The sequence below is a fragment of the Polistes canadensis genome, unplaced genomic scaffold, assembly GCF_001313835.1.
Source record: "Polistes canadensis isolate GaletaPanama2010 unplaced genomic scaffold, ASM131383v1 scaffold_33, whole genome shotgun sequence".
In the NCBI taxonomy this organism is placed as follows: domain Eukaryota; kingdom Metazoa; phylum Arthropoda; class Insecta; order Hymenoptera; family Vespidae; genus Polistes; species Polistes canadensis.
Window position 1 is genome coordinate 477,255 of NW_014569580.1, and position 27,893 is coordinate 505,147.

General features: G+C 34.0%; 1 protein-coding gene across 1 annotated transcript in view; it reads left to right on the forward strand.

The window, feature by feature from the left end:
• The window catches only part of LOC106784256 (sonic hedgehog protein A), a 48,551-nt gene extending 22,193 nt beyond the window's left edge, over positions 1 to 26,358 (forward strand). The window contains exons 2-4 of the mRNA XM_014743593.1: positions 22,871 to 23,132; positions 25,544 to 25,881; positions 25,954 to 26,358. Of these exons, the coding sequence (XP_014599079.1) occupies positions 22,871 to 23,132; positions 25,544 to 25,881; positions 25,954 to 26,358 (1,005 nt within the window). The remainder of the gene's footprint in view (positions 1 to 22,870; positions 23,133 to 25,543; positions 25,882 to 25,953) is intronic.
• The last annotated feature ends 1,535 nt before the right edge of the window (positions 26,359 to 27,893 follow it).

The window sequence follows — 27,893 nt, forward strand, 5'->3', positions numbered from 1 at the left end:
TTTACACCCTGCCACCGTCCCTGCCGACGCTCGTTGTTTTCACGCCCGTTAAAACTCAATCGCGACACGACTTTTTCCTAACTTTTTGCGAATAAATTTTTTACTTCTTTATTCGTTTTTTTTTTCTTTGCGTTAAATTTGTTGTTAAAATTGTTCCTACTTTCGTATATCGTGTTCGGTTTCGTTTAATCACATCGTTCATACGAGAATTTATTTTCATTATTTTTTTCTTCCTCTACTTGTTTGTCGATTTCTTTTCTAACATTTTTGTTTGTTTGTTTTTTCTTCCTTTCCTTTTTTCGTCAATTTTTTATTGTGAAATCGCGCGTGAAGAAAAAATAAAACAAATAACAATCATTCGTGTTTGTCCTATTATTTTCTTTGATTTTTATTTGATTTTTCAAGTCATTTTCAAATCATTGTATTGGCAGTTTAGTTAGATAAATATTTTCTCGTATAATCGGTTGGAAAAATATTAAATGTTATAAGATTCACACACACACAGAAAATAATTCGAATATCCAAATGTAAGAAGAAGAAGAAAAAAGGAAACTATTGTTAAGAAGTATTCGGTGAAAGTTGAGTTTCTAATCAACAGGGGATCATTTTATGGTTAACCTGTGAATGGAGGGTTTTCTAACCAAAGAATGTATCTTGTTTTATTTAAATATAAAGAAACATAGAATCAAGTAGAAAAGAAGAATGAAACCATGATAAAAAAAAGCGTGTCTTCGGTCACAGTTTTCTTTTCTCCATTTTCCTTTTTTTAACTGTCGAAGGAAAAGAAGAAAGAAAAAGGAAAATTCTCCCAAATATTATTTTCATTCGAGGAATGTTCTATAGAAATAGTTTAGACACCATTTGACGTTTGAAAAGCTATCCGAGACTAATCGGACCTTACAAACGTTTAGGGTGACCAGCAATATTGTTTACCACATTCAATGGCAGGGACTTTTGACTTCTTACGGTGGTTAAACTGGACCCTATAGAAAAGCACGCCTCCTTCAGGTTTTCTAAACCGTGAATAATCGCAAATCTGATTATAAGTAAACAACCACTCTTTTACTAATACCAATAGCAACTATCACTACTACCACTAACATTAATAGCTTTCACCAAAATAAAAATGACTTTTTCTTTTTTATAATAATAATAATAAAAAATAAATCCCGCGCGCTTATGTATACGGTTCCCAATAAATTCTACAAAAGTGACATCCGTTTCCTTGGTGTGTCCAAGATTCGTCCGAAATTCGTTTCACCGTTTCTTAACAATACTTTTTACTTCTCGCTTTGAAGCAACCGTGAAGAATGGGGGGGCCCCAACTATGCCAGAAAGAGGGCCAACTTATTTTACCAATTTTTTTCACATATATATATGTATATCCAAACTTACATCTTCATCTTGTACTGGCTTTTCTCTCGACTTATTTTTTCTTTTCTTTTTTTCCCCCCCTTTAATTATATTATATCATTTTTATATTTTTTATTGTCGACTTTGATGTAATTCGTTCTTCTCATTTCTTATTAAATAATTTTACACGATCGTATATAAATACTCGTAACACTTTTTAATATCATTTTATAAACAAATACTAAATTAATAATTTATACTAAATACTTTTTTTTCTTTGATATAAAAAAAATAAGAGAAATTATGTTACAGCAGTTGGAAATACAAATTCCATTGGGATACTTCGTTTTTGACAAAATATTATTCGAGAAGATTAGAAGATTAGAAAATATTTTTTCAACCCCTAAATTAATTTATAAGATTAATAACAATAATAATAATAACGCATTATATTATAATATCATCGTACTCTTGCGAAAAAAAACCAAGAGAATCGGATGATATATATTATAATAGTTTACGACTCAATATCCGTTCCAATTCAAGCCCGTTGATCCTTTTAACGATGAATCAAACGTTTTCATTCTCTCTGATCTTATGAGTTAACTACAACAAACAAGATGTGTCGTTGAGACAATCCGGTTCAACGTATACAAAACATAAAGGGGGAAAAAAAAAGAAAAAGGAAGAAGAAGAGAAGAAGAAGAAGAAGAAGAAAAAAGGGGTACTCTTTAAGAAGGGTCAGATCTCGGGGTGAAAAAATATCGAAGTAGTATTTGGGTGCCCGTTATACGCATCATGATCGCGTTATGATCGTCATAAGATTTTACTGCTGTCATAACGTGTATATCCCTTAGCCTTTATTGTTGGGTAGAAAAGTCCGGCAAAAACCATAGATACTTTTTTTCTCTCTCTCTCTCTCTCTCGCGCATTATATTTTTTTTTTCTTTCGCTCTTTTATTCTTTCATGCTTGTTTGTCCATTCTTATATTTGAAGTCAACCTTCGTCGCCTTTTTTCTTTAAGGGGTTTCTCTTTGTAAATTTAGGCTCGTTTAAGCTCAGGACCCTTTTTAAAACTTTCTCCTATATATACTAGGAAGCCTAATATTCATATATACACATACATTTATACGCACAAATACCTATCCTCTTAGGTGGAAAATAAACAAAAGTGTTTGTCCTTCTTTAACGCTATATTTTGTCAAACACGAAGTTTCCCTAATGGAATTCTTGTATTTTCCCAATTGCTTTGGCATAGTTTCTCCTATTTATTTTCTTTTTTTTTTTGGATCAAAGTATTTAGTTTTTCTACGAAGAATAAAATAAATAAATAAAATGCAAAATGCGTGTTTGTTAAGTTCATTTTACGAATAACTTTACCAATATGTGTTAACTTTAATTACAGAAAAAGAAAAAAAAAGGAAAAAAAAGGAAAAAAAAGAAAAGGATGCATCAGAAAAAAAACAATGTATTACTAAATACGCGTTAACTTAATCGTTTTGCATTCAATTTCGTGCAGCTTCTCCCATCTGTTTATCTTTTGTGTGTTACTTTGTATAAATAGAAGAAACTTCAAAAATACGGTTAAATTTCAGGGAGGAGGAAGGGGGGAGGGGTGGGGTGTGGGGTTAATTTCAAATCATCCGCTTTGAAACGTGGCAGGAACTTTAGACGATGTATTGTTAACGAGCACGAAAAAAGGATAACAAAAGTGAAAGTTAAAAGCAAAAATGAGAGATAGATTAGATAGATAGAGAGAGAAAGCGTGTAGAGGGAATTAGTATTAAGAAAATCGGCATAATTTTGTCGGGTCTGACGAAAATTGGCAGACCGACATTGAATTACAGGGTAGCCAGGTTGCAATGAACGGCAGCACGCGACGATTGCGTGTCGACGATTAATTTTTCACTTCTACCAAAGAGAAACGCCGAAGCTTTACCTCCTCCTCCTCCTCCTCCTCCTTTTCTTCCTCCTCCTTTTCTTCTTTTCCTCTCAAAGAGGACGTTGGGAATCGTTTTTGGAGAGATCCGATCGCCACACGACTGCCATTTCTTCTATTTTTATTTTTATTATTATTATTACTTTTTATTTTCTTATATCCATCTTCCCAATTCTTACTTTTTTCATCTTCAACTTCTTTTCCTACCCACCACCTACAACCCCCCAGGCCCCCTCTCACTCCCCTTCCCCCTGCCTACTACTACTACTACGTTTCTCAAAACTTTTTTATTTGCGCTTACACGTCACAAAGCTCAGTTGGCAGCCGTGATAAATCCCAGTAATGGCCGGTCATTAATCTACGGAGAATTACGCGTACAACACGTTCCACCTTTGACAATGCTGGAACTCTCTCTCCCTTCCTCCTTTCTTCCACTCAAATGTCCTGTCGTGTTTTAGATAGGTGGGTATGTCTTTTTTCTTTCTATCTCTCTATCTTTCTTATTTTAATCCTTGACGATAGGGGGTAAATCTATTATCTTTGCAATCGATTAATCAACGATTAAGTTACCTAAATTGATTCCATTTAAATGCTATCAATCAATAATATTCGTTCTTATCTTCTCCCCTCACTGTATAAATCTTTTATTATATTCGTATTTTATACGTTATATACGGTGACAATCGTTTTATATTTCTATAGGGGGTAATATTAGACTGTATCGCATTCCACGTAAAAAGAACAAAAAAATTCCTAGAAGATTGTCCGTAGAAACAATGATATAGATAAATAGATAAATAGATAGATAGATCTAAAGAAGAAAAGGAAAAAAAGAAAAGAGTTAAAGTTTAGCGAAGAGATCGAAGGGTCACAGTAAAAAGAAAAGTATTAAGAGAGATTATTCAGAGTAAGGGGTTGATGGTGGTGGTGGTGATCGGTGTCGGAGACTGAGGTGGGGACTGAGGGGCCCAGGGGACTATAAGGGGAAGGGAAAGATCGAAACGCGACGGAATTCACGTCGATCTTCGCGCCTCTTCTCCTCCTTCACCTCCTCCTCCTCCTCCCTTCGGCTGGATCCTCCGATCCTTCCGATCCTCTTCATGAATCTCTTCGGGGTGTAGATGGTGAACCGAGATAAGTAGAAAGGAGGGAGGCTACTTAAACTTAACCCTTGCTCGTATGCACCTTTCTCTCTTTCTCTCTCTCTTTCTCTTTCGTTCTCTCATTCTTGGGTTGGACCGGTGAGACCGGAGGCCACACACCAAGAAAGACTAATAGCCGAGAAGATAACGCTCTTAAACACTTTGCCAGGCCAATGCTTCTTTTCTCCTTCGCAGCAACCTGCTCTTAGCGAACCTACCTCTCTCTCTCACACACACACACACACACACAGATATCCGCGAACACGAACAGACTTTCTCTTACTCTCTCTGTTTTCATTCTCTATCTATCTTTCGTCCTTCGAGTCGATGTCTTTCGTTCCCTAACCCCCCTACCCCACTCCACCCACCCCACGGGAGAGAACTGTGAGCGAAGGAGTAGCAAGCAGCAGCTACCACCATTCAACAGAGTTTCTACTTCGATAAAGTCTCTCGTCTTGTGTGGAAAAGGAGGAAGAAGAAAAAGAAGAAGAAGATTCTCGGAAATGTGAGATTCCCGCGGGAGTTGCCAAAACTTCTTTTCCCTTACCTATTCGAAAGGAAAGAAAAGAAGAAGAAAAAAAAGAATGTATATTCATGATATGTTATAGGTTAACACATTATAATATATCTGTTAATCTTTCGTTTAGATAGATCAAAGGTGTGAAATTATTCCTAAATAAACAATTGATCAATTTCACGTATCACTATCTTATATTCGTATCTATCTATCTATCTATCTATCTATATTTTCTTATTTAACAAGACGTTTAGAAATTTTTTTTTTTACTTTTTAATAAAAGTGCACCGCCCATGAGAGAGGGGATGATTAGAACATTTGAGTCATTTTATAGTATATATATTACCGTGAAAGAACGAAATAGGAAAATGTCAAGAATCATATGGTCGCTTGTCAACGCATACCAACACATATGTCGGTGAAAGCACCAAACATTTGAATTTGTATTCTTATACATTAATATTTCGGACATATACCAAACGACCATGTGAATTTTGACATTATCCAATTTCGATCTTTAACGGTATACGTATACATATGAAAAATAAAAGGAGAAAGGTAGTATATATGAGAAAGAAGGATCGAGTGGTGGTTGACTGGTTGGTTGGCTGGCTGGTTGGTGGTTCACCTACAAACGGGATAACGACTCGATTATTGCTTTACAGTTGGCTGGGGTAACTCCAGCAACGAGTTTATTGCTCGGCCGGTGCGTACTTGTAAATATCACGCTAACGACTTAGCGTACACGTTGTTTCGCGAATGTTAATCTTAATTCCCCGCGACAAGATTCAAAGCTACTGGTGATGGTGATGGTGGTTGGTTGGTTGGTTGGGTAGCTGTACCTAACTACAACCGTTCACTACTTCTTCTTCTTCTTCTTCTTCTTCTTCGTTTTCTTTTTTCACTTGATGTTCCTTTTCTTCGTTCTCTTCTTAACGTCCAACTATACTAACTTCTGCTACCAACCGACTTATGGTTTCTCGCCTTTCTCGTTTGCCCGCACGAGCCCGTCAAATTAAATCCACCTCTCATGGTGTATGTATGTATATATGGTTGTTAACGTTAAACGTTATGGAATCCCGCATTGAAATTTTTATTGACGCGATTAAATTCTATCCTTGTTACAAGGTATATTCATTTCCTCCTCCTCCTCCTCCTCCTCTTCCTGAACCTCCTTCTTTTTACGATATATGTCAAATTGTAGGAGATAAATGATCTTGATTTATTTACATGAAATAGTGATTGACAACGAACGACAGGAAGAGTGTCATAAAAAAGAAAGAAAGTAAAAGAGGTATCTGGGAAAAAAAAAAAGAAATAGGAAAACCGAAGTAATGGGGTAGGGGCGCGGGAGGGGGAGAAAGAAATTGTGGTAGAAACTACCAAAAGATTATTTTCTTTTCTCCTTCATTCGTGTAAATAGGAAAACAAAATATTAGTTTTTTCCCACCCCCTCCTCCCACCCTCCCTGTCTATACGTCTTTTTCTTTTTATTCTTTTTATTTTTTCAACTTTCTTTTTATTTTTATATGTTTTATAAAAAGGAACGAAGATTTGTGGGGGGCGAAATATCAACACGAAAAATATATTTACATTTCAACTTACCATATCGATCGTTTTTTTTTATCTTTCTTTCTTTCTTTTTTCCTTCTTCTTCTTCTTTTTTTTGTTACCTGTATTTGTTAATATCCAAAACAAACATTTTAATCTTTTCGTCGTTATTTTAGACGTTGTACATAAATTTTCTCAAACAACACCTTTCCGTTTCTTTTCTCTATCATTTTTATTGCTGAATATCTAAATCTCAATGATAAACACAATATTATGTCCCATTTATTACCTTTATCTTTTTTAAAAAAAAAAAAAAAAAAAGAAAAAAAGGGACGAAGAAAAAAAAACTTGGAAAGAAATATTTCACCCATACAGGAAAGGAAAGAAAGGTGAAAATGTTGATTTTTTTTCGATCCTTAATCCTCCCACCCCCACCCCATTTCCTATAAATATTATTAAAAAACAACAAGAGTTATACACCCTTCACTCCTGACCCAATTCCTTTCGTGATCGTTTTTCACGGTTTAACGAAAAAATGAATAAGAGGTGGATTGAACGAGGTAGTGGAAAGGGAGGAAATTGGAGGAGAAGGAAAGACAGGCGACGAAAGGAAAAAAGCTTCTCGACAGCTGAGTAAGAAAAAGGTGTTTTATTTGCTAAAAAACAGGAGAAGAAGAAGAAGAAGAAGTTGAAGTAGTAGAAGAGAAAAGAAAAAAAAAAAAAAAAAAAAAAAAAAAGAAAAAAAAAATACCGAAGAAGAGAGAGAGAAAAAAAATCACTTCTCTTGTATGTTGTACAAATACCAAACGTAGCAACAGGTGGTGACTGGCCTTTGGTGATGGTGAAGGTGGTGGGATTTAGGTTTACCGGTTCACAGCCAATCGGTTTTATTCATGACTTTGAAGGACTGAGGTTAGAGAGAGATAGAGAGAGAGAGAAAAGAATACTCGCATTTACAAATCTACATCGAAGGGAAGCCCCCCCCCTTCCGCTGCCGCCGCCCCCACTCGAGCCCTTTGAATTCTTTCTTTTCTCGAACTTTTTCGATCTTCTTTCTTTCTCTTTCTTTCTTGCACTACCGTATAACGATATTGCAATCGGAATGAACTTTAACGATCGGCTCGTAACGCGAGACGCGCGCGCATTCGTTCGATATTGATGAAAAAAAGGAGGGTTGGTAGAAAAAATAAGTATGAGAGGGTGGGTGGGTTTGGGGGTGAGGTAAAAGGAAGAACGAACGTGACAAATCCTGAGTATGGGGCCGAATAAGAAATGGGAAGTATTTTTTCGCGCGGTCTCCCTAATTCCCTTATCGGCTTTTGAGAAGTCCCGATAAAATAAATGGACTTGGCGTGTTATCCCCCGAATTTCCTTCGTAAAACGAGATTTTTTTACTCTTTGATCCGGCCCGCGTTATTTCTTTCTTTCTTCCTTTCTTTCTTCCTTCTTCTTCTAACTATTGAAGTAATCGTCTACGACTAACAACAACAAGGTGAACGTAATCGTAGTTCGAATATAATCGATACGTGATGGGAACTCAAAATAACGCGATGATTCATATTGCACGTTATACGATATCCCTCCCCCTCCCCCTCCCCCTCCTACTCCTTCCAATCCTCCTCCTTCTCGTCGACTACGATGATGATCGTATACACACATGTATACGCGTATATACGTATTATTAACGTGTACTACTCACGTATTCACGTATTTATGTACACACACGCACATGCACGAGTATAAATAATTTTTTATAAACATACACGACACCCGCGCGAGCTAACCGAATTGTATTTTTTTGTCCCTTGATAAATATGATTTTATTTTTTTTTTTTATGTATATGACGTTGCCTCTCGTGTTTTGCAATCGTGTGAAAAAAAATGAGAAAGAAAGAAAAACATAATCGGGGTTGAGGAGGGGTGGGGTTAAAGAAGAAGAAGAAGAAGAGAGAAGAGAGAGAAAAAAAGAAACGAAGGATTAAGAAAAATGAAAGATCGTAAATTTTGGAACGATTTATTTTTACAAAGCGAGCTCGTAAAATTTCAACGGTATTCCCTACGTCTGACTGTCTGTCTGTCTGTCTGTCTGTACGCTTATACATATTTATGTATGCGTGTATTCTATTTTCTTTTTTTCTTTTTTTTATATTTTGGAATTTTAAACAAAGAGTTACGCGATCCTCTTCTTCGAAACGAACGGAAATAAACGATGACGGGTATGATTACGTTCTATCGTTACTTTTTTTTTTCTTTTTTATTCTTTTTTTTGTTTAACGTAGACGAAAAATCCGACAGAGGTTCGATTTTTTTTAATTATCCCATTGAGAATTTGTTCGACGAAGATTCAACAAATAATTATTTTCCTTTTATTCGTCGCGTTTCTCACAACACACGTAGCTGTGATATTATTTTATAACATATGTAAGAAAAAAAAATAACAAATTAAAATGAAATCGAATCGTACTTTTCGATTAAATTACAATTCCTACGATCGTGTATTTGTTTGTTCGTCAAAAAGAGAAAAAAAGAAGAAAATATTTTTATCTTTACAAGAGAGCGTTCTTCTTAATTGCGTTTATTAAACGTCGTGACTTTTGATTTACAAAAATGAAAAAGTATTCGAAGGATAGAAATAATAAAAGACGAATAATCAAAAGATACGAACGACGAGTGTGTGCCGTCAAATAAAAATAAAACGCGAGAATTGCAATATTAAATTCGTATTCCAAAAAATAATCATAATAATATTATTTATCTTTTATAAAATTATGAGCTGTGTGTGTGTAAAAAACGAAATATACGAGAAAATGTTTTCATTCGCTTGTCAAATAAATAAAAAGGATAAATTATTGAATGAGTTAATGCATTAAATCGATATTGAAGAAAATTTCGATTAATATTCGATATAATAATTATCGTATCAATTTTGTATAAATAATAACAACTTTCTCTCAAATTTCATTTGGAAATAATTCACGGAAATGCACGAGGGAGATACAAAATTTATACACACATCCACATATACATACGTATATACATATATATACTAGGAATCGTAAACGTTAGGTACGGCTAGTTGCGACTAGCGTTCAATTAGTGCTAATTAGCGTGTCTACCGAGTACGTCGTCGTTGATTGATTTAGTGGACACGTTGTTCGTCCTGTAAAACTAACCTTCTCTTTCCCCCATACCCCCCTCCCCCCAACCTCCTAAACTCTCTCTCTCTCTCTCTCTCTCTCTCCATAAAATATTTTTCCATCTTTCAGCGTGATTTTTCCGAAAAAGTCTTTAAGGAAATAAGGTACCCCACCTTCCCAAGCTTGAATCTACTTACAGTACGATGATGATTCATAAGCATGCTAACTTTCGAGTTCCACCCTCGCAATCGTTGCCACGGGAGTAATTACACACACGACAAGATAAATAATCGTCTCCACCTACGCACAATACCACTGTGAGATATTTTCTACTCTTGAACGTATATCCTATTTTGATTTGAAACCACATCATGCATATACATACATACATTTTCTCTCTCTCTCTCTCTCTCTCTCTCTCTTTGGTACGTTAAGATTTTTTCTTTCTTTCTTGTACCTTATGGTTTTCATTCTCTCTCTCTCTCTCTCTATTTATATTTTCCTTTCTCTTTTCTGACCACGAGGAGATACGTTACGACATATTATATGGTCATAGACGATTCTCGAAACCATAATTATCCTTGGCTCTCTACGCTACTCCCATAAATATGCTTGTACACAGTTACTACGTTCTCGATAAATTTTAAGAGAGAGGGAGAGAAAGAGAGAGAGAGTACTTGGTCTCGCGATTAAATACCAATTAGAAATGAGTGTCTAGTTCTTGCTACTGTCACCTTAGAAAATAAATTGCCAGTACGTTGTTCGTCATTTTTATTGTCAAATTTAATTACACACTTATATATATATGTATATGTATATAGGTATAATATAAAGGTATAATTTTGAAATTATTTTTTAAATATCTGAGAATGCGTATATATACGTGGGAAATTATTATAAATATCTGAAATATAAAAATGTATATATTCTCGGTGAACAGCTTTTATGACTTAAACAAAACAAACAAAAAATTCTTTATTCTTTAACCATAAACCAATAAGGAATATCGATGAGAATAAAAATAACCTTTCTTCGTTTATATTAAAAATTTGTGTTGAAATAATATATTCAGTAAAGAGATTTAAAAGTTGAAATACAATTTATTTTTCATTTAAAATTCTTTAAAAAAGTTGATTGACATAATATTGACGTATGCGTAAATTTTTTCAAATACTTTTTAAACGTATCAAGAGATAACACAAGTCTATCAAATATAATATAATATATTCAAATTATTTTTGTATCTATCTGCTATTATCTTTTTTTTTTCTGTTTAAATGAAACAACAACAATCATCGTTAGTTCAATAAACAAATTGATCGGCACACGACGAACACTCTCGTCGTCGAGTTTATTTATTATCTCGTAAGCGAAACGATATACGTAATCCCTACTGCAAGCAAGCAAACAAACAAAAACAAAAACAAAAACAAACAGTGTTGCATTTACAATCTCGATATATCGTACCGCTTATCGATGAATGTTCTCTACTCGCCATCGAAGCGATTAATCGAACTCGACGCGAATTATCGAACGCGTAATCGTAGCACGGTTTGTTCATGCTCGAACACTATAACGCCTGACAGTAACTGTTACTACCTGACAGCTGACATCTTAATTGCTCGTAGACGTGTTTGTGCGTACGCTCATCGTTAATGGGGGAGAAATGAAGGAAATCTATTAGGAAGGGGGAAAAGAAGGGGGAACAAGTTGTCGTCGTCAGTGAGAATACTGGCTTGTTAATTTATTAAACTGTTTTGAATCATTAAAAAAAGGAAAGTGTCGATAAATCCTCGAAACTATATAGGAATGCAACACACAAGCAGAAGAAGAAAAATTATATACGACCGAATAAAATTTCATATTAATAAGGATATATACTCGTGATTTTTAACTTCGATAATTATGACCGTTTAATATTTGTCGATTTTAATAATGTCCGAGTAAATATTTCGAATATTTGCATCCTTCGATAAGTACCTTATTTTGTTGCGCTATTAATACTTTTAATTACGATATTATATTAATATATAGATACGATTGTTACCTGTACATTATTGTTTAGTATATAATTATGTGCGTGTATTTGTGTGTTATTAGAAATATGATTAATATGTTTTCAAAGATTTGAATATTTATTTTAAATAATTAGATCGCACGTTTAAACACTTATATTATTTTTATATGTCAAATCAAATTTTCTCTTGCACATTCTTATATATTAATTAATTATATTAAATATGATTGAATTGAATTTGTACTTACAAGTATATAGAATATATAATTTTGTATACATGATTATATTATAAATATTTGATTACTTGATATTCTTTTAAAGATAGAAAATAAAATGATAGAAGGTTAACAAGATTGAATCGAATCGAAATTAAACAGAGAAACATTTTCGAAAGGTTAGCAAGTATTATTTGTATTATAAGATAAGTTCATCGAACCGAAAATCGACACGAATCAAGGTCTACCAAAAGTATTCTATCTTCTCTTCTGTTTTAATCCAAACTACTTCGAATATCCCGCGATAGTTTGCTTTTACGAGAGTTGAAAAGATCTAATTCAGACTACCATGCCCCTCTTATTTTCCAAGTGCCAGCAATAACAAATCCGTTAACACTATTCGATAGAGAAACATCTGTTTCCGCTGATAAAATATTTCAAAACATAGAACCAATTTAAACTTCTAATTATTATTACTATTAATTAATTAATTAATTTATTTATTTAAATCTCATCCCCCTTTTTCGAATGATTTATATTTCCTTCAATCATGCTGTACAATTATCAAATATGAGGGGAGAGTATTATTAATAATAATTTATACAATAAATATAATAACACATAGGTAACGGAAAGATATTATTAATTTTCTTTATGAAATAATCGGATTAAGTTTGATCGATATTTAATTGTTTAATATACGCAACCCCCTATCTATATTTCGTGTAATATTAAATAACTCTTGTCTATTAAGATTATTATTATTATATAACTGTTAATATTTCGTTTTGCACCTTTCTCTAATGGAAAATATTCATTCGCGAGTTCAAATGAATTAAACGAAGATTTACATCATCGTCATTTGTCATTAACGATATAATATATATTATTAATCTGTCAAGAAATAACCGCATAGATAATTTTTGTGATCATTTTCTTTTTTACTCTCTTCAATTTTTACGTTAGATAAGTAAGAATTATGTTTATAGGTTGTTAAGGGTTACAAAAGTATTGAACCGTTCTTCTTCTTCTTCTTCTTCTTGACATACTCAACTCAAATGAACAAAGTGTGACGTTAAATTAGCAGTAAAAAGAAAAAAAAAAAGAGAAAAAATAAAAAAGGAAGTTTTCCCTCGACAGTTCGAATTATATAATGTAACTTTTGTGAGTCTCTTAGTTTCTTAACGTCTATTAAAGTTTAAAGGGGAAACGATTAATCCATTTACGAGCCGCGACGTTCCTCGTAACTTCTATTTTCATTCACTTCCAGTCATGGTTAACGGCCAATAAAACAAGACGATTATACAAGAGGAGAGAAATAATGCAATACCGACAGGACACGCTTACAATTACTACTACTACTACTACTATGGACAACGACAATGACGATGACAACGACGACGACTACGACGAGTTTCGCAGTTTGCTTTATGCCAACATTTATTTATTGTCGCTACGCGGTGAATATAAATTTTCGCTCGAATGAAAAAGATAAAGAAGAAGAAGATGAAGAAGAAGATGAAGAAGAAGAAGAAAATAATAATACGTTATACGTGAGAATCGAAAATAGCTTTTGACGGCTTTTTATCGTTCGCCGATAAAAAACATTCGGTTAAAGTTTCATTCTCGATTAGAAAATAATTCTACCAAAGTGCGTTTTGTCGTTCAGACAAACAAACAAAATTATGTAAAACTTTCTAACAGGATAGTTAGATTAATTAGGATAAAAAAAGAGTATACTGAAAAAGAAATTCTTTTAAAAATACTAAAAAAAAAAAAAAAACAGAAAAAGCAATTGTTTTTAATCGATTTTAAAGAACAAAATTACCAACGAAATATAACCAATTGCAATATTATGTGTTCCGATGTTTACAAAAAAAGAAACTATCATAGATATATAAATAATGATTTACTTTAAGAATAATCGCGTTATCGTGGTCAATCAATAAACCAAATTCAACATACGTATATATATATATATATATGTAGAATACAATACATATGATACATACCTACCCCTAAATATACCGAAACGGATCCTATAATTTTCTAATTTCGAAGGGCACGTGACAAGGTACGTCGTCGGTGTCACGTGTCGGTGGACGACGTCGAAGGGACGATTAAAAGCTCGTTAGGTCGGACGCGCACCGGGCATTCCTGCAGCCCATCTTAAGATTTAAGGGCCTTCCTCACGGAACAAGAAAGAAAGAAAGAAAGAGAGAGAGAGCTTCGCCCTTTTCTACGAGATGTAGAAGAGAGCTCTTTTCGAAGGGTTTTTTTTAAAGAGGGAGACTTCTCTACTTCTCTTGGATACCCTCGGAAGAGATAGGATCAGGCTGCTACATCCTACGGGGATGGTGGTTCGTGCCTTCTCGTTGAACTAAAAGAGAAAGAAAGGAAAGGAAAAGGAAATAAGAGAAAGACAGAGAAAGAGACACGCGGTATCTAATCTGGGCACTTTCGGAGCCGCGGGTAGCCGTGTTTTGGCCGGGGATCGTGTTAAGGGGATTTACATTCATTTCGATCCTAATAACCCGATCCCTCGGATCCTGATTTGGAACACGATATCCGCCCTCCCGCTTTATACACGTGACTTTCCTCTTTTTTTTCTCTTTCACTCTCTCTCTCTCTCTTTCTCTTCCTTTCTTTTCTTTTCTTTTCTTTCTTGTCGAGAAGAAGGAACTTGACTACTACTACCCTACCTCTTCTGAAAAATAACAAACACCCAGCGCATCCGAAAGAATTCTTTTCTCTTACTTTCTCTTTCTCTTTATTTTTATTTTTATCTTTTCTCTTTCTATCGTTCCTTGCTTTTTTTGTTTGTTTTTTTTTTTTCAAAGAATATATAAGACATAACCTGGAAGAGTTAACGGACCGTTGTTAGAGAAACTCATAAGGAGCGTTACTACAGTCAGCCAGAGACTGTGACTATCTTCTTTGGCATTGTACTTACTGGAAATCTCTTTCGCTTATAATTAATTTACGTATTCAACTTCGAGAAGGATTCTCTTAAGTGTTGATCGTCTTCTTCTTCTAAAAGACACTCGACTTTGAATCATTCATGGCTAGCTCCCCGATGCGAGTAATCGTCGTGTTTCGGTCCAAGTTTCCAAAGAAATCTTTTTTAAAAAAAAATAGTAGAAAATAAAGAGAGAGAGAGAGAGAGAGAAAAGAAATGATGAATGAATAGGTAGAAACGTGTATAAAAATAATAAAGAAGATGAGAAAACACGTCTGTCTGTCTGTCTGTCGTAAGTAGAATAAAGAAAGAAAGGATGGTGTATGATATTAAAGAAAATTAGCAATGATGAGAACAACAGCAAGGACAGTAGAACAATCTTATTTTCGTTTTACATAATCTTTCTCCTTTCTTTCTTTTCTTCCTTCCTTCCTTCCTTTGAAGAGAAGAAGTCGGCACGCTTCCTAACTCTGACTGAAAGTGTCAGTGTAATGTACCGTAACGATATCGGACTCGGCGTTTCGATAAAATGAACTTGAAGAGAAACGAGATAATAAGAAGAAGAAGAAGAAGAAGGTAAGAGAGAAAGAGAAAATAACAATGTGAAAGAATGAGAAAGAATGATAATAAGTAAGAAGAAGAGGAACCGACGAGGCGTGTGCTGATGATCGCCTTCATCACTTTCAAGAGGCTAAAAAAAAAAAAGATAGAATAAGATAGAATCAAAAGAAAAACTAAAAGACAGAGACAAAGATGATTATGATTATGATGATGATGATGATTATTATGATAATGATGATGATGATTATCAGATATATTTGAGATCAATACCAACGAATGAATCCTGTCAGTGACGTGCCATCTATTCAAAACAACACGTTCCCTTGGTATCTTATCTATCTATCTATCTATCTATATATATTTATCTTTCTTATTTTACGTGTCCGATCATTTTGCTCATCTCGTTAAATAAATATCCTCGGTTGGGTTATTTTCGCGCGGGTTGTTGTTAATCCGTTCCCATAGACAAAGGGGTGAGGAGAGGTACCACTTCTCGGTTACACTAAATTTCGATTTTATTCTCATCGTTTTCCACCATCACTATAACACTTTATTTCATTTCTTTTTCTAAGTCTAGCCAGGTATATAAGGGAGGGGTAGATACTTCGTAATAAGGATGTAACTTGAGCTTCTCGAAGATACACGCCAACCATCGCAACTGTAGATTCTTCGAGAAAGGTTTTTTTTTCATTTCTTTCGTATTGGTCCCTTCATCGTCACGTAGTAGTCATCATCGAATATAATCATTTTTTCTTTTTTGTATATATATATATATTAAATTACGACAATTTGATGCATTCTGCGACAGGAGTGCTGATGATGATGATGGTGGTGGTGTTGTTGGTAGTGGTGGGGATGAAAATTTGCGAAGAATATTTGAAAAATTGTTGAGAAAAAGTAATTTCAGTAGACGACGTCTCGTTTAATGTATGTATATGTTAAAAGTATGAGGAAAAAAATATATGGAAATGAAGATGAGAGAAGAACCGTGAGATAGGTCATCCTCTGGTGGACTCATCCTATGGTGGACCGGGGCTCGCTCTTCAGTTATGGTCCGGGACCTTCTAGAGAGCTCGACAAACACTCGATGCATCTCCTCGTACACGAATCTTTCTCAAAACACGGGCCTCATTGTTGTCGTGTCATCTCTCCCTTTAGTCCGGCCATTGTCCTTGAATGTATACGTGTATTGGTGCCACACCGATGTCATTCTTTTTATCAGAAACATCAAAGTTCTTTAGCATTATATCCTTATCAACTGACGTTACAATCATTTCTAATCTGTAACGAAAAAGTGTTTTAGAATTGTTCATTTATTTAAACGATCATATCACAAAATTATATCGTTCATATTTTATTAATATTCTTATTATAAAATTGATATCATTAATATAACTGTAATTATATTATTTTATTTATTGTTATATTAGATCAAACAAATATTTTTTTAACTTGAATTTCTTCAACTATTTTTTTGTGTGTTTCGTTACAACGTCAAGAATAATTTTTCTTTACGATTTAAATATGATTCAAATTAACGATAAAAGTATCGAATCATTGATTAATTACTTATAGTTATTAATTAAAGAATTTAATATAGTTTTTATAATATCGATTCTAATAGGTGTTGAGATAATAATTTCTCGATTAGCCGGAAGTGATGGCTTCCACAAAAGATAGATCAGCTGACGTCAAAACGATTTATTTCGGAGCACACGTTGAATGGGGTCAGGATAAAAGGGGGGGAATATCGAGATCAGCATAGATAGATAAATAGATAGATAGGACAGATATAGAAAAGAAGCTTGTACTTTTTCAATTCCCGAATGGTGGTTTACGTGAGAAAGAGAAGAAGTGGGAAAGGAGGAGGATGGAAAGAAAAGTAGAATGGGGGGGGGGGGAACAGAAAAAAAGAAAAAGAAAAAAAAGAAAAAGAGAGAAAGATAAAAAAGGAGCGTTGAAACAAGAAGAATGAAATAAAAGGTTGGGGAAAGGGGGTAGGGGGAGGAGGAGGAGAGCCGCCTGGCAGCGAAGGTAAAACTGACCAAGGTAGGAGAAGATGAAGAAGAAGAAGGAGGAGGTGGAGGAGGAGGAGGAGGTGGACTTGAGAAGAAACCGGCGGGGGCGGGGCTCCATCTTCGGATGCTGAGATGGAGCCCAGTCCTGTTTCACCATCTTCCTTCACATCAGGACCCAACCCCCTTCTTTGGGTTTCTAGAAGGTGGCTCATCTTATTCTCTGTACTTCTATCTTCCTTCTTAGTCTTCTTCTTCTTCTTCATCTTCTTCATCTTCTTAATTTTTCTTTCTTTTCTCCTCTCGTTTTACTCATCTTGACCTTTTAACCCTGCCCCAACGTATTTAACTTTTCATCTCGTGCGAGAGATCTCTTCTCTCCTCCTTTGTTCGTGTCTGCTTTTAAAGAGATTTCAATAAATTTATATTCCTATTCGAATATATTGAAGAGAGGGAGAGAGAGAGAGGAAGAGTGATTAAAATAATACTATAATATTAGTATATACTTATAAGTTATGTAGGGGCTCATTTAAATTATTTTACAATATTGTTCCTTTTCTTTTTATCTAGAAATTAAATCAATCTAATGTATATTTGTTATACATATTTTTAATATTAACAATTTTAATATTATCCAATAAGTCAATAAATAATGATCAATCCAATATCTACATATATATTATGTAATAATTCTATTTAATATAATTTAATTCGATGTCATATCTATTTTTAAAAAATATCAATATTACTTATTGGCAAATCAAATACTACTCTATACGTATTGTCAATAATTTTAATTAAACATTGGATTATATTACTTATTGGCTAATCAAATATTATACTTCACAATACTATACTACTCAATATTTTTCTCTCATTATTTTTCTATTTATCAATCAACCCAATATATGAGCCGTTTAATTTGACAACGACCCAAGTCCATTCTTTACTTCTTTCGTGAAATTTTTTTCAGCAATTATAATTAATAAAAAAAAAGGAAAAATATTCAAATAAATTTAGACCACACACACTTTCAAAATAAACGGACTCATGTATTAAATATATCATTGGATAATTAACAATATTTCTTTAACCAATATAATATCATTACCAATCTCGATATTTTTATATTAATAATATTCCTCATTATTTCTAACAAAAAAATCAAATCAATTATTAACACAATATTATCGCTATTATTATTATTACACTTATATAAGAGAAATAAATGGGAAAAAGTGGACAAATTAATTTACTTCTTATTGTATATTTAAATAACTAATTGGTACGTATGAAGGATGATTTCTATTTGAACTAACGGAGAATGAGAGAGAAAAAATGAGTGAGAAAATAAGACGAGAAGTAAGAAAGAAAGAAAAAGAAATAAAGAGAAAGAGAGAGAGATCATTGATCGAGCAGGTGAATCGAGAAGACGCGACAATTAACAGCCGTTTACCTTGCGCGATAAGATATGTAAACGAGGTGTAAGTGATAGACGATCGGTAATTAGGAGGTATCGCGCCGAGGTACGATGGAGAGGAGATAACACGTATGTTGCATGTACAAGATGGTTGAGAGGTGGTGGATGAGGAGGAGGTGGAGGAGGATGAGGAGGAGGAGGAGGAGGAGGTAAAGGAAGAGAAGAAGGCATCATATACGCGACGAGTACATCACTCACCGGAACTGGTTTCCTCTTTTCGTCTTTCATAAACGCCTCGAGCACTCCTGGTAGCACCATTATAAACGATAACGAGCCCCCCGGGTCCCCCTCGGTCCCCCCAAGGGATCACTAGCAAAGGCACCCGGTTTCTTCGATATCATTTTATTTTTTATTTCTTTTTTTTTCATTCGACAAAAGACGAAAAGTCGAACAGAACAAAAATGGGGAAAAAACTAGATCTTTAATATTATAATTTTTTTTTGGATTCTCTTTTTATACGACCACTGTTATAAATATAATTTATTTAATTAGTGATACGTAAGAATAATTATATATTATAATTAGCGATAATTGCCACTAATAATTATCACAATTCTAATAATAATTATCGCTATACTAATATGATAATTGCTACCAAAATTTATCTTAAAATTTTACCTTATTTGTATACTTCATTTTTCTTAATTCTTTTATTATATATATTCTTATTATTATTATTATTATTAATATCACCACCCCCGCATCCTCTCGTTTCCTTTTCTCATTCTTTAATGGATTACGGGCTAGGCCATTTTTCACTGAGAATGGATTTTCATAAGGTCCCGACATTCTCTCTCTCTCTCTCTCTCTCTTTCTCTTTTTTTCTTAAGGCTCCATGTCTCTCGACTCCGCCAAAATGTTTGTAAATAGATGTAAAGTCTGGGAGGGGCCGAGAGTGCAACCCGCTGCGCGAACAAGGCACCCCATGGTGCACCACAGCCGGTATATCTCTTGGGCCCTTCACCATTCTTTCCTCTCTTTATACCGCGTTCTCTTTCGGGCCCTTTTATACTTTCTCTCTCTCTCTCTTTCTTCTTCTGCTTCTTCTTCTTTTTTTTTTCTTCTTATTCCTCGACTTTCTTCCTCCTCCTTTTCTTCCCTCTTATCGCATTCTCCACCTTCGTCCCACCCCATTCGTATTACGTTCCCACCGTATGTCAAATATTATACTAACTGATTTCGCACGAGCTCACTCTTTTACGTTATTTTCTATAAGATCTTTAAAAATACTACACAGTTGTGTTATCTCATCTAATTCGAAATCTTTTAGTCGTTAGTCAACAAATTTGACGTTTGTACATTTGTAATTAATATAGAAAAAATATATCTCGCATTATATTATTATATTTATATTATATTTTTTTGTTATTATCATAAAATTAAAAAATTGGTTTCCCGCCCCACCCCATACGAACACTGTTTTACGTTATTTTTCAATAAAAAAATTATATCATACGCGAACACGCGTGAAGATAAAAATAAACATGAAAATAATTTACAATCGATTTTTAAATCGCGAAACAACGTTTTATTCATAAATCTCGTTTGGAATCTATTCTCGCAAAATATTCCACTGTTATCTTCCAAACGGAAAAAACAAATAATAAAAATCAAAGAAAAGGCAAAAGAAAACAAACAAAATGTAATAAGTATTATAGAATTAAAACAATATCGATCAATTGCACACGATTAACCTAGTCAAACGATACGCGAAAGAAAAACATTTCAAATTGAATTTGTTATAATCCTTTGCCGAATTTGAATCGCAACGAAGAATTAAAAATAAGGGTTCGAATGAAAAGGGGTGATGGTAAAAAGAGAAAGGAGTAAATCAGATGAAGGAAGAAAGAAAGAAAAGAAAAGAAAAGAAAAGAAAAGAAATAAGGAAGGAAAGAAGGAAGGAAGGAAAAAGGGCAAAAGAGGAAGGGTGGAAGGGAGGAAGGGAGGAAGAAACTGGTATATACAATGTATACCAAAGACCCGTTCGATATCGCGAACGAGATGGGGTTGACAATGTCCACGAATTTGCGGCTCCACGTTGGCAATTAGCTTCTATTGAGTGAGTCCAGGAAGAAAAAATTGTGGAAGGGGATGGGACAGAGGGGGGAGAGGGGCCAGAGGGGGGACCGGTCGCGGCAACCTTTCCACTTTCGAATCCTCCCCGGTGAAAATCCAAGGTGTCTGGTTAAGAAGCAAGCAAAGCAAAGCCCTTCTTACCTATGCCTACGTATGCGTTTCTACATATATGTATATAGGAGGTATTTATGTATGTGTTAGTGCATAAAAATCGCACGCCTATCGGCTGTCGGATGAATTTCGATCAAGCTTAACGTGAAAGAAACCACTCGGTCTGAAAAATACGAATGAAATTTACCGAACGATGGTGTTTCGTTATATATATTTTCTTTCGGATATTTAATGAACTAGAAAAGAACGCGTTTAAAAGTTTCACGTTTATACGCGACAAAAGTGGTGGGATAGATCGTATCCCGTTAGTTTTTTTTTTCTTTTTTCTCAAATATTTCACAGTCTCCATTGACACACGAAGTCAATGGAAAAGTTTCGTGTAGTTGGATATTTTCTAACACCTTCAAATATACGTATTCGTTTTCCTTTTGAGTACATTTATCTGTTGAGGTTTTAACAAGACTCCTCGTATTAGCTAGTTCATTCATCCGAAACCATGATTTTTCTTTTTTACTCTTTTGTAAATAGTTCAGGGGGGAAAAAAGGCTATCGATCTTTCTCTGTTATTGTTATTATTATTATTACCTATTTCATGCGTTTTCATTATTCTCGTTGAGTGAATTCGGTAGTAGTTGTGTATATACAACAAATGATCGAATTTACGAAATAAAAAAGAACAATTTATTTGACAAATCGTTTCGTATTGATTTATAATACCTCCAAGATGGAGATAAAAAAAGGAAAAAAAAAGAAAAGGGAAATTAAATATTATGAAGTACCTTTTATTCCCGAAATATATTCGAGATGAAAGTAGGAGAAGGAGCAGGTAGAGAAAAGTTAAGAGAGAATTTTTCTTCGAGTTTATTTCCTTTAAAACTTACATAGGCAAAAGAATGATGGCATGACCGAGTAATCCTTGACACGACGACCGTATTTATACTCCTGTTTGCCCCTTGATTCGCTACGGAGCTTTGAAGGTCCTTAAAGTCCCTTTGAGAAGATCCCGTTCTGTTTCTTCTGTCCAGTCAAAACACGCATTCATTTTCCCGTGTCTTCTTGACTCTCAGGGGTGTCTCTTATTCTTATTCTTCTTCTTCCTCTTCCTCTTCGTATTTATTCCTTTCCTAGTAGTAGTAGTAGTATCGTTTTTTTCATTGATTTCGATCTGACATAAGTTGAACGATTTTCCCTTTTCCCGTATCCTCTATCCGCATGAAATCGTTGAACACGGGCTCCAACCGTGACCTTTTTCCCTTTTTGCATTGCTTCAACGATATATCAAAAAAAAAAAATTAAATCGCGTTAAGTAGAACTTTTTTCTCAACAACGGAATAAACGAAGAAATAGAAATAGAAATGGTTGGCATACAATGAATATAACAGAAAACGTGAAAAAGTTTTTTATTTTACAGAATAGACTTCTTTCTGATCTATTTAAAAGAGTTGAGAATTGTCGATTATATTCATGGTCTATCCTTTTATATTTTGTCAATATTTAAATTTATATCTATGGATGTATGCGCTTATGATGACGAATGCATATTATTATTATAATAATACAAACTACTATTACATTAAATTAATTAAAACCTTTTCAACAAATTTTATGGTTTCGAACGTATCTATTTACTATACCGATATAGATATCATTTAAAAATATATTATATAATAAAAAATACATTAACAATTTATTTGTAAGATATTTTATGTGAATTAAACAAAAAAAAAAAACAAAAAGGAAAAGTTTGAACGTAAATCTTGTTCCCATATTGATATGAAATATTTTCAATGTTGCAGAGATGTAAAGAGAAATTGAACACCTTAGCAATCTCGGTAATGAACCAGTGGCCCGGAGTTAAGTTGAGAGTTACCGAGGGCTGGGACGAGGAGGGAAAACATGCAATCGATTCCCTCCATTACGAAGGACGAGCCGTAGACGTGACGACGAGTGATCGGGATCGATCAAAATACGGAATGTTGGCGAGACTTGCAGTCGAAGCTGGTTTCGATTGGGTTTATTACGAATCCAGATCTCATATACACTGTTCCGTTAAGTCTGGTTAGTACTTCTTAATAAAACACACTTTTTTCAAACCCATAAAAACCAATACAATGATAAAGCTACGCGGGTTCTCGAGCGCCATTTTGTTTTTTTCCCTAAAGACAATCGAAGCATTAAACTCTCTTACAAGGAACGATCCAAATTCAAATTTTCTTCGTAAAAGTTTGTTTTCTACTTTTTTAGACAATAATCATTTCGAAAATTGTTTGATATATATATATATATGTTACCGTCATAGCCGGAAATCCGCCATTGCTAGTAATTCCTCGGCATTCTCATCAATGCAAAGAGCCTTCAAACGAAGTCGGAAATAAGACATTTTGGAGAGTTTTTCCTAGGCAGCGAACATAATACTTTGATATCCTATAGAATATCAAATTACTATTTAAACAAAGTTGAAAGAGTATTTCTTGGAAAAGTTTTGGTAAATATTTTTTATACTAAAAGTAAATAGATTTTAATAAAACTTATATTATATTAAAGTACATTCTTTTGTCTACGCGTAGAATACCATATCGAGTTATAAATTTAGCATGTAAACTTCAAAAAATGTCAGAGAATGCAATGCTGTAAATTGTGCATCTTTGCATATTCTATAGAATATTAAAGGATTATGTTCAATATTTAGGAAAAACTGTAAGAATTCTTCTGTTTCCGACTTCATCGGAATGCTCTTTGCATTGATGAGAATGTTGAAGAATTACTAACAATGGCGGATTTTCGGCTATGACGGTAATATATATAATTGATCGCTAGTATATATTTTTGATATATTTATATATAAATTTTTTCAAATATATATTATAGATTATTCGCGAATATATATACATGAAGCGCCGCTACGCGTTAAAACTGAGAAACATTTTCTGTCTTATCGACTTGCTCGGGGATATTGCAGAATTTAATCTAACTAACATAACTTAGAGGCAAAGGATTCTACTTTTATCCTATACCCATTTTTTTACAGTTCTTATCCTTCACGATTAACAATATCTTCTTACACGTTATCTTACGATAATTCAAATGAAATACATTTTTCTCGTAGTACTTTTCCGGTGATAGACGATCTAACGTTGTTTTTTCTTTCCTTCATTTTGTGACCGATCAAAAAGAATGGAAGAAGAAGAAGGATCTTTAAATAAATTATCCATCCTTTAAAAGATTTGAAACCATCGCATCGATTCTCTTTCTTTCTTCTTTTCCTCAGCCGATAATGCTCACGTCCTCCTCCGTGTCACACGTAAAAGTTTCGTATTACGAAATAAATACCGATAAATCGGGTACCATGGCTGGCTGTCCATTCGAATTAAAAGATCGAGCGTAAAAGTAGGCGCGAAATCGATACCAGTCGATGGATCGCGGCCTCGAGGGTCGTTTCAGAACGACAGACGGACAGACAGACGGACAGACAGAAAGGAAGAGAAAGAGAGAGAAAATTAAAGAAGAAAAAAAAAAAGAAAAAATGAAGAAAGGTGGTTGGTTCGAAGCGTGACATATTTTCTGGTCTGGACTCTCTCTCTCTCTCTCTCTCTTTCTCCTCCTGTTCCTCTTCTTATTTTTTGTTTTCTTGTATCTTTTCGTTATGATCGAAGGACGATCGGTACTAAAGAGATCGATATCGATTTACCTTATTAGCACCGTTCGAGGATAGAAAAAAAAAGAATCAAAGGTAATCTTTATTTTGGATCTCTCTTTCTTTCGGTCTTGATTTCAAATTATTTTCATCATCATCGTCATAAGGATTTTCGACAATCCTTATCTTCCATTCTTTCATAATTTTTTTTTTCTTTTTTTTTTTTTTTTCTTCCCTTTTCTTCTTTTTATAGATCCGATTGAGAACGATCGGAATTCGTTAGAAAAGATATCGATTTTCGGTTACGTAGGAGTGGGGAGATTACGAAAGATTTCCCACGGTAGAAACAACCGGTCTACGGATGTTGCTTGTTATACTCGTCCGCGTCACCGACCTTCCTGATCGGTATTCCTGAGTGTGCGATGGATCCGATTACTTTTTCGAAAAATCGATCCTCTGGAGAGAAAGAGAAAGAGAGAGAGAGAGAGAGAGAGAGAGAGAGAGAGAGAAACTTAAAGCCCCGCTTCGAGATCGCGTTTAATCGAGGCAAAAGTCCGCGAAAAAATGTATCAACGTTCGAGAATTATTCATCGAGATTTTGTTTCTATTATATTGTTTTCTTGATAATAGTATTCATATTCGGGATCAAAATGTTGACATTTATTATTTGATCAAAAATATTTTCAATTTAAAAACATATCAATAATAATTTAAACAAATTTCATCTTATTCGTAATTCTTAACGATTTAGATATATAATTCGTATTAGATATAAATAAAATTGTTGTACTTTTTTTTGTTTCACTTTTTTTCTTTTCCAATTTTTTAATTACAGAATCCTCATCGGCCGGCAAATCGGGTGGTTGTTTCCCTGGCAAGAGTTACGTCAGAACTGAAGACGGTTTAAGGAAGAGGTTGGACGAGGTCCAATTAGGCGAACGAGTGGCAGCTATGAATTCTAAGGGTGAATTGATCTACAGCGAGGTTATAGCTTTTTTGGATAGAGCACCGAAGGAAAAACGACAATTCGTTAGACTTTATACGGAATCTGGAAGAGTGTTGACCTTGACCCCAGCCCATTTGGTACCGATCGAGGGCAGATCAACGATATTTGCTGCCAGAGTTAAAATCGGTGATCAAATTTTAATCGTCGATAACAAGAACGATGATGATATTACTACTACTATTAATAATAATAATAATAATAATAATAACATCGAACTAATGGAAAATATTTTAAACAACAAAGTGTCATCGGGTGGTAATCAACGTCGTATTCGTTGGGATCGTGTGATCGAGACTAAATTGGTCCTTGAAATGGGTGTTTTTGCACCACTCACGACGGAAGGAACGCTATTGGTCGACGACGTTATAGCTTCGTGTTATGCAGTAATCGACAGTCAAACATTGGCACATTATTCTTTCTTTCCATTGCGTATGTGGAAAAGTTTAGAATCTTTCTTCGTTGAAAGGCCAACAACATATTCGATTAAAGAAACTAAAACAGAAATCAGACAACTAAGGACTAACAATCAGACTACGAGTATTATTATGGAAGATAATGAAAAATATATAGGAGTACATTGGTACGCCTCCTTCCTTTACAGTTTTGCATCACTTGTTTTACCCAGTGACATGCTTTACAATTAAAATCGTGGGGGTACTGCTGGATGGGGTTACGGGGAAAAAAATTGCCAACATGGTGGATGATAAAAAGGGGGAAAATGTGTTATTAACGTTGCCTTCTCTCTCGATTATCGTTTTAACATTTTCCTTTATTATTTGTGCGTGTATGTTATTATTTCGTGAATGATTTAAATAACTATTATTCTTTTTACAATGAGACACCATTTGTCTTCTCTGACAGTGAGTATTGTGACTGAACACAGTGAACATTTGTATTAGATTCACAAAGTGACTTATGAAATATGAAGACTTTTTTAGAAATGAATGTGTGGAAGAGGATAGGATACTTTTTTAAAAAAATAACAAAAAAAAAAAACAACCGAAATCTTATTTAACATTTTACGTTTTGGTATATGTTATGTATCATACGAGTATATAATATAAATATCGTTACGTAGCGCTATTACTTTAAATACGAATATATAAAAATGTGTATGCGTGAGATACACATGAGCGTATATATATATATATATATATAATGAGTGCGAATGAATGATTTAATTAATTGATCGAATGCATCCTATGTATTTGTATAACTTGTACGAATGTGTACCTATTTTGTAAAACAGAAAAAGAAGAAGAAGAAGATATAAGATCTTGATAATGATGACGAATGAAGTTTAATCACGAAGATTGAGTATTTTATTATATTTCTTTTCTTCATTTTCGTTAAGAAGAATTTGTATTTCTTTTCATTCGAGAAATTTATTCGTTTGTTTCCCCCCCCAATGACCTTATTATCCACGTGTATGTGTGATTACGAAGAAGAAAAAAAATCAGGCAAGGTATCTGGTGGGAGAAATAGAAAAAAAAATTCTGGAACAACGAGTACATTGTTGTACATATACAACATACACATCATACGTACGTGAAATAGGTACATGCGTATGTATTTACGAAAGGAAACGTGCTAACGCATATTACGGTGTTGTAATGCACGTTCTGTTACACTGGTGCTTCGTTAAAAACGGAAACGCGAATAATACGCGGAAGCTTTATTAAAATAAACATTTCTTTTCTTATTTTTTCCCATGAACGCGTTATTGATCCGTCATCGGACTTTTTCTTTTCGTCTTGTATAGTAATCGATCGCCATTCATATGAATGATTGGAAAAAGATCGAAGTAAAACAATTATTATTATTATTTTTTTTTTCTTTTTTGTTTACTAGTTTCAATATCGGCCTGTCTATATTTTTATATACATATATATATATATATATATATATTAGGGGTTGTAGCTATTAATTCCGGGGGGTGCCTTTTTGAATAAATTTAATATTTATTTATAAAGTATAAATCTCTCTCACGTTCAGTCTTAGCATTATTTTTCAATCAACTACCCTCGGTCATTCTTTCAATGTAACTCGAATTTCTTGACGAGAAAAAAAGAATAGAAGAAAAAAATAGCAATTTTGATGTAATAAATTGAATATCAAGGCGCAGAATTTAATCAGCACACACCTAATGGTGTTACCGTTAAAACGGGAACTCTTGTTA